This window comes from Diceros bicornis, chromosome 23 (assembly GCF_020826845.1).
Source record: "Diceros bicornis minor isolate mBicDic1 chromosome 23, mDicBic1.mat.cur, whole genome shotgun sequence".
In the NCBI taxonomy this organism is placed as follows: Eukaryota; Metazoa; Chordata; class Mammalia; order Perissodactyla; family Rhinocerotidae; genus Diceros; species Diceros bicornis.
In genome coordinates, this window is record NC_080762.1 from 2975605 (window position 1) to 2992218 (window position 16614).

Here is a 16614-nt window from a genome sequence, read left to right on the forward strand (position 1 = left end):
CCCGGAAAAATACAGGCAATACTTTTTATTTTTTACTAGTTGAAAAAATTCCTTTTTAAAAAAGGAAAAATAATACATGTTTAGCATAGCATAATACTTAGAAAATACAGTTTGGCAAAAAAGAATAAGATAAATACCAAAATTCTACTATCCTGTGTAACTGTTGCATATATCAGCATATGTACTTCTATGCACATTTACTCACTCAGAGCTTAAAGTGAAATCAGAGTTGGCTAATATATATCAGGCAGCTACAAAAACATGGGGAATCAGAAAATGCCATTAAACAGTTAGACCCAGCTTTACTTTCCATTCGTAGCAGCAAAAACAGTGAAATGTTAAAGGACAATTTAGAAAAGCAAGTAAGGCAGAGATCATGGAACGTGATTTTCACGTGCCGATTCATTCATCCCTGACCCATCTACTGAGGTTAAATCTTCCAAATGCCAGTCCAGAGAGCACTTGCCTTTTACAGCTTCAAAGTTTCGCTGCTTCTTTAAACGATCTTGAATGTTTGAGAGTGAATAAATGATCTGAGTGTAATGAAAAGAAGTCCAAAATGTAAACTGAAAAATAGTAGTCAAACCCATAAAAATCAAAGTGTAGAAACAGCTGCACTTTCATCTGAGAACATTAATAGGTATTGAGGAATGTGCATCTCTGAAAGGGTGGATTGTAAGCAGGTCTTCTCCCTGGATAATGTCGCCTGGTATGTACCATGATCCAGGTCTGCAGGGAGAGAGCACCCAGTATTACTGAGGTCTTCTTCATTTAGAGTGTGTGAACAAAGTAGGGCATGAATATAAAGGGCAAAGAAATAAAATTTTTTATGTGTGCTGTCTCAGATTCATGGTTTTGAAACCAAAGTTGATAACTAAAAACAAAAAGTGATCATCCTTTCATATATTCATTATATTGTTTTATTAACTTTTTTCTTCCAAGTAATAGTATATTATGAGCAATTTTCCATCATGATAATTATACTTCTGTACATAATTTTAGCGGCTGAATTCCCTTTCATTAAATGAATGTACCATAATTTATTTAAGCAACTTTTGTTGCACAATTTCACTGTTAGATGTTTTTTAATTTTTTAAACAATACTTCAGTACACACCTGGCTACCCTTATTCAATTTGTTCCTTAGGAAAAAATATCTTGTGGCGCAAAGGGTCAGTTAAAACAGGCAGGAAGAAAAAAAGCATCACTTTCTTATTTGCCTTTTTTCCCTTACTAATTCTTTCTTTAATTATTAGTGAGGTTGAATATGTTTTTTATTGGCCACGTATTTCTTCTTTTGTGAGTTTTCCATAATGATCTTTTGCCCATTTTTCTGTTGGATTATTCATTTTTAATTGATTTTATGGGGACTTTTTGCATATTAAGAGTATTAACACCTTTTATCACTAGTTCGTCATTGCTTTTCTGTGTGAGCAGCTTTATTGAGGTATAATTGACATACAATAAACCGCATATGTTTAAAATGTACACTTTGATAGTCTAGACACATTTATGCACTTGTGAGACCATCACCTCAGTCAAGATAGCGAACACATCCATCCTCCCCAGAACTTACTTTGTCCTCCTTTGTATGCTCTCCCTACCTCTCCTCCTCCCAGGCAATTGCTATGAATTAATTTGCATTTTCTAGAATTGTATATAAGTGAAACAGTATGTGTCATATACTCTTTTTTATCCAGCTTGTTTCACTCATAATTACTTTGAGATCCATCTATGTTTTAGAGTTTATCAATAGTTCATCTTTTTTATTTCTGAGTTTTGTTTCATTGTATGGATCTATCACAGTTTGTTTATCCATTCACCCGTTAATGGGCATTTGGATCATAACCAGTTTTTAGCTATTACAAATAAGGCTGTTATGAATATTCATCTACAAGTCTTTGTATGGACATATGCTTTCATTTGTCTTGAATAAATTTCTAAGAGTAGAAGGGCTGGATGCTACTGCAAGTGTATGTTTAACTTCTTAAGAAGCTGCCAAACTGTTTTCTAAAGTGGTTGTGCCATTTAACATTCCACCAGTAGTGCATGAATGTTTCACTATCTCCATATCCTTGCTAAATTTGAAATGGTCTGTCTTTTTAATTTTAGCCATTCTAGTAGGTGTGCAGTGCTATTTCATTTGGTTTTGCTTATCCTCAATGACTAGTGATGTTGAGTACCTTTTCATGTGCTTATTTGCCATCCATACATCTTCTTCAGTGAAGTGTCTATTCAGATCTTTTGCGCATCTTTTAAATTGGCTTGTTTGTTTTCTAATTATTAAGTTTCGAGAGTTAAGTTTTCTGTGTACAAGTGGCGCTCTTTTAGATACATGATTTGCAGATATTTCCCCCTGTCTTTGGACTCTCTTTTAATTGTCTTAATGGTTTTGAATAACAGACATTTGAAATTTTGATGAAGTCCAAAATTATCAATTCTTTTCTTTTATGGATTTTGGTATTGTATTGAAGAATCTCGATGTTTTTTTAAATTTCAATTTCTGATTCTTTGTTACTTGTATATCGAAATACAGTTAATTTTTGTATGCTGGTCTTGTATCCTGGAACCTTGCTAAAGTTGATTAGTTCTAGTGGCTTATTTTTTACATTTCATTCAGAATTTTTACACAAATGAGCCAGGACCTGCCAGTGTGTACCCCATTAAATTTTCTTCTCTATGTCCATCGCTTGCCCCAGCATGGTCTTATCTCTGCATGGGTGATTATATCTGTAAAGAAAGTTTTATTTCTTCCTTGTATACGTTTTGTCTCCTTTTTTGGTAGTTTCAAGCAGGGGAGCAAACCTGGTCCCTTTTACTCTATTTTGGCCAGAGGTGGAAGAACTCTATTACCTATCATTTGCTTTTTAAGTTCGATTTCAGTAGTTTTTTAATTTTAATGAAGACTCTTTAAATGTTCATGTAGCAAAATCTGTCCATTTTTATATTGACCATTCTTCACGTTTTCTGACTCATACAGTTCTTTGATAGATAATCTGATAAAAGTTATGGACCTGATTTCCAGAAACATTTATATAGACACACTCATATTTCTCTATGTAACTCAGTAGTCCACAGAATCTCTGAAGGCTCATCTGTTGAGTCCATGTTATGAATCTTTGTTGTATCAGTTTCTTTTCATGTCATGTTTAGAGAGGCCTTCCATTTAAAATTATGTAATTAAGGAAATACTTTTTTAAATGATTACTTTATATTTTTTCTCCTTTGTATATACAACCAAGCATTTAAATTTTTTAAATGATCAAAAGAGATAATGTATGTGAAAGCATCCTAAAAAACCGTAAAGTACAATACAGATGCTGTTGTCCTTGTCATTGTCATCATCATCCTCAAAAACATTCACCCTTTGAGCCATCTTTGCCACTCTGGGGAATTAAATCCAAAGAAAACTTTTTTTTTTCTTTTTTTTTTTTGTGGGGAAGATTAGCCCTGAGCTAACATCTGTTGCCAATCCTCCTCTTTTTGCTGAGGAAGATTGGCCCTGAGCTAACATCCATGCCCATCTTCCTCTACTTTATATGTGGGACGCATGCCACAGCATGGCTTGATGAGCGGTGCATAAGTCTATGCCCAGGATCCTAACCTGTGAACCCTGGGCCACCAAAGCAGAGCCGGCAAACTTAACCACTATGCCTCTGGGCTGGCCCCCAAAGAAAGAATTATTTTAAGAAACAAATTAAACTTTGAAAGTACTTATTCATATGTGGTCTGTAATGAGGGAAAACAGAAAACATTGTAAATATTTAGTAATAGGAGAATGCATAAATAAATTATGATGCTTCCTTAGATAAGATGTGGTAAAGCATTTAAAGATAGCGATTGCGTAGTTGTAGAAATGTGAAAAACGTTTGCATTTAAGTTGAAAAAATGTTAAATTGTATTTACACTATGATATCTTACATAAAGTGTACATATGTATAAAGATTAGGAGGCATATAGAAATATGAAAACAGTTTTAGGGAGATGGGTTTGTGAATAATTATTTTTATTGTTTTTGCATTTCCTTTAATTCTAGTATGTCTTTGATTTTTTTATATAATGTTTTCTATATACATGTATTTAAAGTTAGGTTCCTGTCCCAGTTTGTTATGTTTACCAGACCAAGGTATTGCTTGGCCTTCAGGGCTCAATTATAGTACTGCCTGACATGAAATTATCTGTGAAATTATTATATTTCCTTCTTTATGGTTTTATAGTATTTAATAATTTCATATTTTGCCAGTCATGTTGTCTTATTATTACCTAGTATTTAAAATGTATTGTACAGTTTCTGATCATTTGTTTAATTCTACAATTTCATGGCTTAATTATTTCACTATGCTTTTGGTATGATGATAAACTAACATGGATTCATTTCTCCAGTTGCCCAGCAGGAGGCTGAAATGTTCAAACGCTACAATGGAACGTTTCCGTTACCTGGAATACACCAAAGTCAAGATGCTTTGTGCACCTGTCCTAAACTGCCTCCTCAAGGCTCTTTTCAGATTGATGACTATGTCCACACTGAAAATTCTTCAGTGAAGATGCAGCAAGTGAAACAGAGACTTGATTCTGTCACAGTATGTGTAATTATATTATGCAGTTGAGAAGTTGGAAATTTTAAAACCATTTTGGTGCTGTTCTACATTGCCATGCCAATAAATATTAATTCAGTGAAGTTAGTTACTTAAAACTAGGCTTTCTTATACTTTTATAGTTCCTTTCTGGTACTTGTTCTAAAATCACTGCAGTAAACAGACTGAATTTAGGAAAAGCTATCATGCTTTCCTGGCTTGATATCTCTGTAAAGACCAGCCCAGGACCTGTTTCTCTGTTTAAACATATAAGTGTATGTACATGTGCATATATACAACACACACGCACACAACAAACACCAACCTGGGAAAATATTTACATAAAATATATAAAAGCAGTAGCCTCCTTAATATGCAAAAACTAAACAATGAGGAAAAATAGACTTCAACAAAGAAATGGATAAAAGAAATAAACATGTACTTCTGAAAAGAGTAGATACAAATGTTTCGTAAGCTTATTTAAAAGTTCTATCTCAGTACTAAGAAAAGAAGTGCCGTAGAAATCAGGTATTGCCCATGAAACTGGAAAATAGATAATGAAAATGAGGAGGAGGATGCTTGGTTAAAAGTAGTGTGCTGTTCAGTTAGTGATAAGTTACTACAAAATCTTTCTCAAAGAGAAATGGTAAAATGTATTGAGAGCTTAAACATTCTTGAAAATATTTATGCTCTTTGACCATAATAGTTCTTCTAGTTAGAATTAGCCTTCAGCTCCTTGAAGACAGAGACTGTGCAGACTTGTTCCTTGCTGTGTTTTCACCTTTTGGCACAGTGCCTGGCTCTTAAATATTATCCCTGTCCCTCTTCCTTTGATAGGAATCTTGACCAGCTTTAAACCAAACATCCGGGGAACTACATTGAGACAACTTTGGTTCTGCCTGTACTTTCTTCATCTCTCCTTTTCTTTCTTTACGAAGTTTAGAGTTTAAGGTGTATCAGAGTGCAGATCACACTCAGGCTCTGGATTTAGGTTTAGCTGGAATATGCTGGGAATTTTTTTATATTTCTCAGTATAAATTTAGAGTATAGGACTATAAATTAATAAATTTATTTCAGTGTTGTAATTTATATTTTAGCATTTTAAAATGATCGAATAATGTGTGGTGTTCCAAATTTGAAAAGGAAGTATGAATAGATAAAAGTATTTCTTCACTAGGAAAAAAAGAAGTGTCCCTAGTCTAAAATCTTGCATGGCAATATGACTTCATCTACAGACTTAAGAGCAACTTAGAGACAGATATATAAAAACAGGTTTCCTACGATCTGTCAATCTTGACACTGTGAATGTAACATCCTGGAAACAGCCTAGTCTTGTAGCTTTTCTCTGACACCGTTTTATATAGCTATCATCCTCAGTTAAATAAAGGATATAAGAACAAAAGAAAGTAAATATAAAGGAAAAATAAAATCAAAAAAATATTTTTTAAGATATGAAATCAGAGGCAAGAGGGAGGTAAATTGATAATTTATTATTAGATAAAAACTTATTTCTCTTAGAATCATTAATTTATTTAGCTTTTATCAAATCTTTCCTTTTAAAAATTATTTAGAGAATACTTTTCTTTCAGATTGAGGTGGATGGAGGCTGCCTTTGGAAATGAAAGCTTTGTCTATTTGCTGTGGTTTTTGAAAAACCTTATTTTCCGTATGTTGAAAGAATTCACTTTTTCATTTCATTTCATCGCATTTTTTTCAAATGCGACCTGCAGTATGTTTTCTTTCAGAATGTACATACAGTCATGCATTGCTAATGACAGGGATACGTTCTGAGAAATGTGTTGTTAGGCGATTTCGTTGTGAGAACATCATAGAGTGTGCTTACACAAATCTGGATGGTATAGCCTACTACACACCTAGGTTGTATGGTATTGATCTTCTGGGACCACCACCGTATATGCGGTCTGCTGTTGACCAAAACACCATTACGTGGTGCGTGACTGCCAGTATGTATGGGAATAAAAGCAAAGTGTCATCTTTATTCCCATGGCAGCTCCATTCTTTTTATATTTTGCAAGCATTTAGGTAGACTGGATTCCCACTTTTTGTCACAATGCCTTTTTTCTTGTTTCCTGTAATTGTATATTGGTAGACCCCAATTCCTTTTTTATGTTAAGTTGTTACTTAGTCTATTAAAGACTATACCATTAGTCTTACATATAGAAGTCTAATAGAGAAGACTGTATTACTGAGGCTACTTCTTTCTTTGTAACCACAATAGGACTGTTTTTCTAATAAAATATAGTGCAAGTTTAGGGTGTGATGTTTGTGTATGTGTGGCTTTCGTAATAAATTCAGTTCAGCAGATGTTTAATAGGTGTTTACTCATTAGTGAGTAAAGGATACAAAAAATTGATGATTCTTTCTTCTTAGGAGCTTTACTATTTAGCCATAATGTAAATCATTTAACTCTTTCATGTTTAACAGACTTGACTGTATGTTGCTGCTACAGCAGTACCTGAAAGGCATACTGTAACCCAGATAAGACATCACCGGTGGGCCGGCCCGGTGGCGAAAGCAGTTAAGTGTGCGAGCTCCGCTGCAGCGGCCTGGGCTTTGCCGGTTCAGATTCCGGGCGCGCACCGATGCACCGCTTGGCAAGCCATGCTGTGGCGGCGTGCCATATAAAGTGGAGGAAGATGAGCACGGATGTTAGCCCAGGGCCAGTCATCCTCAGCAAAAAAAAGAGGAGGATTGGCAGATGTTAGCTCAGGACTGATCTCCCCCCCCCCCAAAAAAAAAAAGACCTCACTGGTGGCTTGAGGGCATTGGCACAACTCATTCTAAGTTTTCAAATCCAGAAATTTGATCTTATCAGTGCCTCCAGAGTTGCTCAGATTCTGGGGTGCCTACTACGAGTAATCAGTTCTACAAAAATTGATGTATAAACTTAAAAAACATCTTATAATGAAAGGTATACCTTTCCAGCTTCCTGAATACTCAAGACCACTCTCTCTTTCTAAAATTAACCTGAAACCCATGTTAATAATCACAAGAGTTGATTGTTAAGCAGAGTCATATGAAGAGGGATTAGATGGGTTTACAGATGTTTTATGCCAGTTTTGAAGAAAGGTTGATTAATTTTCTTTACCCCACAGGAGATTTCACCTTATAGTGATTGGTGATAACTAACATTTATTCAATTATGAGCAATAACTGACATACTGAATTCCTGAAACTATGCTTAAGTGCTGCACATGTTCATTGTATTTAATCCTCAAAACCATCCTATCATGTTGGTGCTAGTATTATCGCTATTCTACAGAAGGTGAAGTTGAGGCTTAGAGAGGTCAAGCAGTATCTCCAAGGTCACACAGATGGAAGTATTAAAGCTGAGATTCTTTCTAGGCAGTCAGAATTCCATGCCCACAATCACTTTTACTGTTTCCTCTTATGATGAAATTGCTAATATCCTTTAGACATAGTGTCTGTCCTCTAGAAATTTCTGGATTAACAAGTTGATGTTCCTTTTTTTTAGTTCTCTCTTTTCCTAAACTCCACATTGTTACCGTTTTTTCGCTAGTTCTATGCTGAGCTGATATATGTTGGTTAACCTTAATTGGACGTGGGTATTTTTTGTGTCTCCTTAGCAGCAGATTTTCAAATCATCTATTATATGTTGACTTTTACTAGTTTCTTTTTTAAAAATGATCTCTCCTTGGCCTTGTCCCATGAATTGTGGGAAGTTCCTTTCTGTGGCCTCTTCAGTACTGGTCGTATACTTTACCATTCAGTAGTGTTTATTATTAGATTTGCTCTGAAATAAATTATTAATATGGGAATTATATTTCTGGAGATTATTATTTATAGAGATAATTGTATACTGCAATTAATTCGGTGTGTGTCTTTTAGACACATTAGTGTTCTAGTACAGAATTTTCATATTTGTGCTAAGTTTATTGAGGAGGCAGTTTTTCTTGAGGCAGGTACCTGTGGGCCCTCCAGAATCTTGTTTGTCAGTGCCTTTTGTTTTGGCAAGTTAGATTTACCAAGAACAAGTCATTCAGTCTTTTTCTTTAATTTACACTCTTTCCAGCTCATTGGAAACAATGCATAGTGACAACTGCAGGGTGATAGGTAAAGAAACTCTTCCAAATGTTGATTGTGGTTATTAAAAGATTAACACCTGGGGGCCGACCTGGTGGCATAGTGGTTAAGTTCTGGAGCTCCACTTCAGTGGCCCAGGGTTTGCAGGTGCAGATCCCGGGTGCGGACCTACACATTGCTCATCAAGCCACGCTGTGGCAGCATCCCACATACAAAATAGAGGAAGATTGGCACGGATGTTAGCTCAGGGACAATCTTCCTCACCAAACAAAAAACAAGATTAACATCTGAATATATTGACAAGAGATGATATTTTATTAAAATGAAATTATGAATACTTCTTTACTTATTGTATTGTATTTCTTTTAGGAGGTGATACGAGCCTGTGCTGCAAAGGTAAGTAGTTTTTATTACCAGGAAGATAACTTTAAAACTGTAGTTTTCATTGTGATGCACCAAAGAATTGAAATGTACCATTCATAGTTTTTAATAGAACTTTTACAAAAGTTAATCTGATATGTATTTTCTTTATTTGAGCTTGAATTTATCAAGGAATTATAATACTGGAACCTTAGAATTTAGCGAGTGGCTTCATATTTTTGAAGATTTAGGAATACTAAGTCATTGGGATATACTTTCAGTTAAGGATCAGCAAGGTCATTTCATTCTCTGAGAAAAATATTATATGGTACTTAATAGATGAGACACTGATGCAGTTCCAGTGGGTATATGCTGAGTACATTGTATAAGCCTTGAAATGCATGCCAGCTGCACATAAATAGCAATTATATATTGTGCTGATGATGCAGCTGGTCATTTATGCCAGTGTTTCACACCTCTTTTCCCGTTTAATTACGTAACGATCCTGAGAGATAACAATGCCGATTAGACATTATTGTTATTCTGGTTGTACAGGGGAGGAAGCTGAGGATTATCCAGGTTAAGTGATTTGCCCAGGACCCCAAAGTTCGTCTAAAAGTGGTAGTGTACAGAAAGTCTCTTGATTATTAAGCAGTTTCAACTAAGTTGTATCTGAGATGCTTTCAACACAGCTTTCTTCCTTTTACAAGCAAGGTTATTTTCGGCACAACCTTTAATTCAGTTGTCAAGGAAATAAATTGTAATTTAAACAAGTTGGAATGGCACCACATGTTCGTGCTTCCCTCTTCTTCTGTCGACTCCCAAAATTCAGTTGAATAGTTAGACATCCATTCATTTATCAAATATAATTATATGTGTCACAAAGTAAAAGGGTGAGACTTCCAGAAGGGAAGGAATTAGAATGGTGTTAGTGTGTTCAAAGACTGCTTTATATAATGTCAAATGCAGTGGAAGTATTGTTTTATTTGATAGATACCTACTACCATGTGGCAGGCACTTGGAATACAGAAGTAAGCAGGCGATTGATTGTCTCTTTCTACATGGGGCATCTTATGGAGGAAGTGTTTCAGAAAACACTGGGCTTACCTCATCACTGAGCTGTCCAGTATCAGTCAGAACCCATCACTTTTTAACCTAATTATCACAAGTCAACAGGATATGGAGTGTAGACAAGGGGAAGGAAGACAGGGGAAAAAGAGAACAGGCTATATTCTGACTTGGGCTGCAGATATTCAGGAAACTTGTTCCTGATAGCAATGGTGTAGTGATTGTAGCTCCAAGATTACTGAATCTTCTGAAGTATACATAGTATAGAAAACTGGAGTCAAAAAAACAGTTTATTCTATGACTAGTAATTCAGAGCTATTTCTCTTTATTTTAACAAATGTACTATATACCCTTCTTTTGTAATGCTATCTGAATGTCCAAAGAGTAGCGTGTTCTGCACATATTTGGCAAAGCTTTATGGAGAACATCCTCTGCTAATCTGGAAACTCCCTGAGGCTGGAGGATCATGTTATTCATCTTTGTATCCCTAGTACTTAACAGAAGTCGAACAAATGCTCATTGAAAATTTGATGACATATTTGAAAAGTAATCAAGATCTGGAAAGATTAACCTTATTAGTGTCTTTAGTTATTCTTTTTTTATAACAGTTTTATTGAGATATAATTCACACATCATAATATTCACCCTTGTAAATCATGTAAATATTCACCCTTGTAAACTTGTACACCCTTGTACAAGTCATTGGTTTTTAACCATTTTCACAGAGTTGTGCAACCATCACTACTATCAGTTTTTAGAACTTTTTCATTCCCTTCAAAAAGAAACCCTATATGTCTTAGCAGTCATTCTACATGCACGCATACACACAAACCTCCAAACTCCTGGCAACCACTAATATACTTTCTGACTCTAGATTTGCCTATTCTGGACATTTTATATAAATGGAATCATATAATATGTGGTCATTTGTAACTGGCTTCTTTCACTTAGAATAATGTTTTCACGGTTCCTCCATTTGTGGCATGTATCAGTACTACTTTTTATTGCCAAGTAAAATTCCATTGTATGGATATTTGTTTACCCATTCATCAGTTTATGGATATTTGGGTTGTTTCTACTTTTTGGTTATTAAGAATATGATGCTACTATGAATATGTGTGCATAAGTTGTGTGTTTTCATTTCTCTAGGGTATATATCTAGGAATGGAATTGTTGGGTCATATGGTAACTCTGTGTTTAATATTTTAGGAAACTACCAAATGATTTTCCAAAGTGGCTGCACCATTTTAGAATCCCACTTGCAGTGTATAAGGGTTCTAGTGTCTCCTCATCCTTGTCAACACATGTTATTTTCTGTCTCTTTTAGGGTAGGAAGTGATATCTCACTGTGATTTTGATTTGCATTTTCCTAATGACTAATGACGTTGAGCATTTATGATGTGCCATTCATATAGCTTCTTTGGAGAAATGTCTGTTCAGATCCTTTGGCCATTCTTTAAAGAAAATTTTTTTTGTCTTTTTGTTCACTTTAAGAGTTCTTTATATATTCTGGATACAAGTCGCTTATCAGATAGATGATTTGCAAAGTTTCATCCCATTTTGTGGATCATCTTTTCACTTTCTTGATGGTGTCTTTTAAAACAAAAAGGTTTTAATTTTTATGAAGTTCAGTTTATCTGTTTTTTTCTTTTGTCACTTGTGCTTTTGGTTTCACATGTAAGAAACCATTGCCTAATCCTAGGTCCCAAAGATTTACTTCTCTGTTTTCTAAGATTTTTATATTTTTAACTCTTACATTTAGGCCTGTGATTATTTTAATTGTTTTTATTTGTTGTGATGTAGAGGTATAATTTCACCCCATTACATGTGGCTGTCTCATGGTGCCAGCACCATTTGTTGAAGACTATTCTTTTCCTGTTGAATGGACTTGGCACTATTGTCAAAAGTCTTTAATCCTAAAAGCAGAGTATATTTATGTAGTTTCTTATCTCTTACATCCAGGATAATAAATTTTCACCAGAGACCTAAGTTTTTTCTTCCCTAAATCCCAGTCAGATTTTTATACTGTTGGAAGATTCAGTCCTTTTTTCTATTCTTTAAACAAATATTTATTGAGTATCTACCAAGTATTTTTTTTGTACGTAGGGCACAACAGAGAATAAGAACATTTTATTGTAGGGAGACAAACAATAAAAAAGGAAATAGATAATTTCAGACAATAGGTGATATGAAGAAAATAATATAGGCTCATGGGGCAAAAAATGACTGGGAAGAGAGGCTGCTCTCAAAGGATGATCGTGGAAGGCCTCTCTGAGAGAAACACCTGATAAGGAGCTAGTCCTGTCCTGCCGAAGTCCTCAATCAGAAATAAAACTGGAATGCTCAAGAAGCAGAAAGAAGACCACTGTGCTTAAGTAGGATAGTGAGCAAGCAAGGGGGAGCAGGGTTTCATGACAAGGTTGGAGAGGTGATCAGGAAATCATGCAGGCCTTTAAGACCTCGTAAGCATGGGAATGTAGGGGAGGAAAAATTTTCCCTTCTACCTTTCTAGGTTCTGAGGCTGGCTTAAGAATTAAATTGACATAGACAGATTAACAGGAGAAGAAAAATTTTTTAATTATGTGCATATGGGAGCCCCACAAAGATATGAGATTCCAGAGGCTGCCAGGCAGTTAATTGAGGCTCCTATGCCACCAGAGGTGAGAAAAGGGATGGGGGTCGGGGGCTTCAAAGAGGGGGAGGCAATTTATGGGAAGGTGAGAAGAGGAAATGTTTGGTAAGCAAAGGTTGCCCTGCCGTGCAGATAAGTCTCCCAGGTTAAAAGTTATCTCATAGTAGCTCTCTTCCTGGTATAGACCCTCTTTCTAATGTAAATTTCCCTACCAAAAGGGTAAGTTCTACTCTGTTTTCAGAACTCCTATGTCTGCAGTTTCTTGAAAATAATCCGCATGCCTAAGAGGCATGTTTTGGGGTGGCACGCTCTGCCACCCTTCAGTAAGGGGTTAGGGTGTTGTTTTAATTAGAGAAACAAACAATTGAGGTGTTAAGCTGGCAAGAATGTGGGAATGGATTTTAAAAGGAGAGTAAGAGTCTTCCAAGCAAAGACCAGTTAATAGACTGTTAGTCTAAGAAAAAGGAGATTATAGCCTATACTAGGATGGTGTTAAAAGAGAAACTGAGGCATATTAAACATTTTAAGAGTTTATTTGAGCAAAAATTGATTTGAATTGGGCAACGCCAAACTAGAAATTGTTAGAAGCGTTTCACCGACAAGAGCTAGGGAAAGACTTCCATAGAGAAAAAAGCAAGGACATTATTGATTGGCTATAGCTTGAAGCCTAGTTGGCTGTGATTAATTGTCCTTCGGTTTCAATTTCCTAACTTTGAAGTAGTTACAGGCTTAGATTTTGTTTTGCTCATGTAGGCACCACAGCATTAGAGCCACCTAATGGTCTCTCCTTGTTTAATTAATTTAACAATGGTAATAATGAAGACGGGGCAATGGACAGATTTGGGATATATTTTGGAAGTAGATTCAACAGAATGTGGTGATGGATTGGATGTGGTGTAAGTGAAGGAAAAAGGAAATAGGAATAACTTCTGTGTTGTTGCTTTCAGCAATTGTACAGATGCTAGTAATGCTTTTTAATGAGATGAGGAATGCTGGAGGGAGCAATTTTTAGGAGTAGAGTTTTGGATATGAGTGTAGCTGTGAGGTAGGCTATTGGATATATGAGTCTTGAGCTCAGGGGAGAAGTCAGGGCTAAAGTCATATTTTTTAAGCTGTCAGATTGGATAAGATCACCTGAGGGGAGCACAGCAAATACCTGAGGTACTGGTCCAGGGGTGGGATGTCAGAGAAGCCAAGAGGGGTTCTTTCCAGAAAGAGGAATGATCAGCTGTTATGCTACTGAGAGGATGAATAAAATGGACAGAACATTGACCATCGTGTTTGGTAACCTTGATGGAAGCTTTCATTAAGTGGCGAGGACAAAAGCACAATTGATGTGAGTTCAAGACAGAATAGGAGCTGATGCAGCAGAGGCTCTGTAGGCCGTTCTTTTAGGAAGTTTTGATGGGGTAACAGAGAGGAGCTAGAGAGGAATAGTAGAGGGACAATATTCAAGCATATTTATTTGCTGATGGGAATAATTCGGTGGTGATGGAGAAGTTGATAATGTACCACGGAGGTGGTAATGGCTAGACTCAAGTCCTTGAAAAGGTGAGAGGGGGTATAATCCTGAATACTAATGAAGAAACTGGCCTTAAGAGAAGGGGTTTTTCATCTTTTCTGATAGGTAAGTAGGTAGAAATTGTGGGTAGATGCTCATATACACATTTGAGGATGGGATGATGAAAGGGTGCTCATCTGATTACTTCCAAAGTAGTGATTGGTATTAGAAGTCTTGCATTGCTCTGAATTGCAATAGCCCTAAAAGTCTACATAGGAATTTATAGTTTACAATTTCCTTGCTCTTTCCTTTGTTAAGGGCTGAATTGAAGCAGATCAGCAATGGTCTTGCCTAGAGTCTTATTTCCATTAATCTTTGTGTGATTCCTCACAAATGGAATTAATCTGTTTTTCTCATGGCCCAGACATATTTATTCATACCTGGCATGTTATATAGTTTGACCTATTCTGCCTTAAATTATAATTAATTTTGCTGTCTTTTCCAGAATTAAATTATGAATTCCCTCAGGAAGGAGCCACTCTCTTTCCTTCCTTCCTTCCCCTCCTAGTCTTCCCTCCCTTCCTTTTTTCCTTCTTTTTAAATTTTACGTAGTATTGCCTCTACCTCTAATCTTTACTTGTCTGAATTTCCACACTCCTCTGTAAGCTTCTTAAAGGCAGGAGACTTTATCTTTTTTTTAATTATTAATATCACTGACCCTAGATGAATATAAATACAGCCAAGCTAAAGTTTATTCAAGAATGCTGTAAAGGAAAAGTAATGATCTATATTATAGTCTAATCTATCTTGGAATATATTGTTCGCTGAAAAGTAAAAGGTTTAAAAAAGATAATTTTTTAAAATCTCCTTTGAAAAAAAGTTTGGACATTTTATCATGAGAGCTCCTCCTACAGGTCTTCCTGACTCCAATTTAGTTAACGTTTCTTTTATAAATTTCCACAATATATATTTTCTCTTATTTCACACTCTCGTTTCTGGATTTAAACTTGACTATTAAACCATGTAAATTAAAGAGTTCCTTACTTTTAAGCCCATTAGTCTATAAATCTTATCAAAAAGTTACATTTGAGAAATCTTGAATACAAATACCACCTTAGCTTTGGGTAAGGTATTAAAACATGCACTGCTTTCACATGTATTAATTCATTTGAATTCTCTACAGTTTTGTTTTGTTTTTTTTTGCAAACATCTGTTGCCAATCTTCCTCTTTTTCTTTTTTCTCCCCAAAGCCCCAGTACATAGTTGTATATCATAGTTGTAGAGTTGTAGCTCTTCTGTGTGGGACACTGCCTCAGCATGGCCTGATGAGCAGTGAGTAGGTCCACGCCCAGGATCAGAACCGGCGCACCCCGGACCGCTGAAGCAGAACACAAGAACCTAACCATTACACCACTGGGCCAGCCCCTATGCAGTTCTTATTAGTGCTATAGCAGCCATTTGTTAAAGAAAGATAAACAAAACCTGGTCCTTACCCTCAAGATGATTATGGTCTGGTGGATGGTAATTAACAAAATAAATAAGCATACTCAAGTGTTAACAGTGCTATGATAATCAAAGATATGGGACACAGTGGAAAGACACAGGAGGGAGAGGTGAATTCTGTTGGGAGAGTCTGAAAGACTTTTCACACATGATGTAGTGCCTGAGCTAAAGCTTGAAAAAGAAGTTGGCATCCACCAGGAAGGGGAAGCTGGGAAGGAGGCCCACTCCGGGAGTGGGAACAGCATTAGCTAAGTCACAGAGACTTGAAACAACCTGGCGTATCTGGATAGCTATGTGCAGCTTATCGTAGCTGGAACGTAGGATGGAGCATGCTCCATATGTGCTCCGTGGATGGAGCAGTAAGATTGGAGAGCCAGGTAGCTGTTAAAATACAGCTTTGTGTGCCCTACTGAAAAGTATAGACTTTACCTAGTGGGACAGTTGGCGATGGGTTTCAAGCAGAAGTGTTACTCAGCAAATTAGCATTTTAGAAAAAGCATGCTGGTAGCAGCATAGAAGAAGAATCAGAGAAGCAGACGAGATCGGGGCACGTCAGGAAACTGTTGCAGTAGCTGACAAGCGGTAAGGAAGCCTGGACCAAAGCACTGACTGTGGAGAAGGGTGGTCAGATGCCAGGGCGTCTGACCGCCCTAATGGCTGACGCTGGGGAGCGTGAGGGAGCAGTCTAGCATGCTCCCATATTCCTGGCTGGGGCAAGGAGGTAGATAGTGACAGCTTTCCCTGAGGAAGTAAATAGTGGGGAAGGGATTAGTTCTGAACTTACTGATCAGAAGAGCCTGAGATTTAAGGAACGTCAGCATAGAAGGCAGATGAAGCGATGCAAACAAACATTATTGCCCAGGGTGACGATGTGGTGTGAGGAAAGGAGAGGGTCCAGTTGGTCTAGTGGAT

The 16614-nt window shown here is 36.4% G+C and overlaps 1 protein-coding gene across 17 annotated transcripts in view; it reads left to right on the plus strand.

The window, feature by feature from the left end:
- AHI1 (Abelson helper integration site 1) overlaps positions 1-16614 on the plus strand; it is a 183334-nt gene that overhangs the window by 66297 nt on the left and 100423 nt on the right. For all 17 annotated transcript variants that reach the window (XR_009223525.1, XR_009223526.1, XM_058566218.1 and 14 more), the window contains 2 exons: positions 4383-4579; positions 9008-9034. Coding sequence is in view for 15 of the 17 variants with exons in the window: in XM_058566218.1 (XP_058422201.1) it covers positions 4383-4579; positions 9008-9034 (224 nt within the window). In the remaining 2 variants the exon portion in view is untranslated. The remainder of the gene's footprint in view (positions 1-4382; positions 4580-9007; positions 9035-16614) is intronic.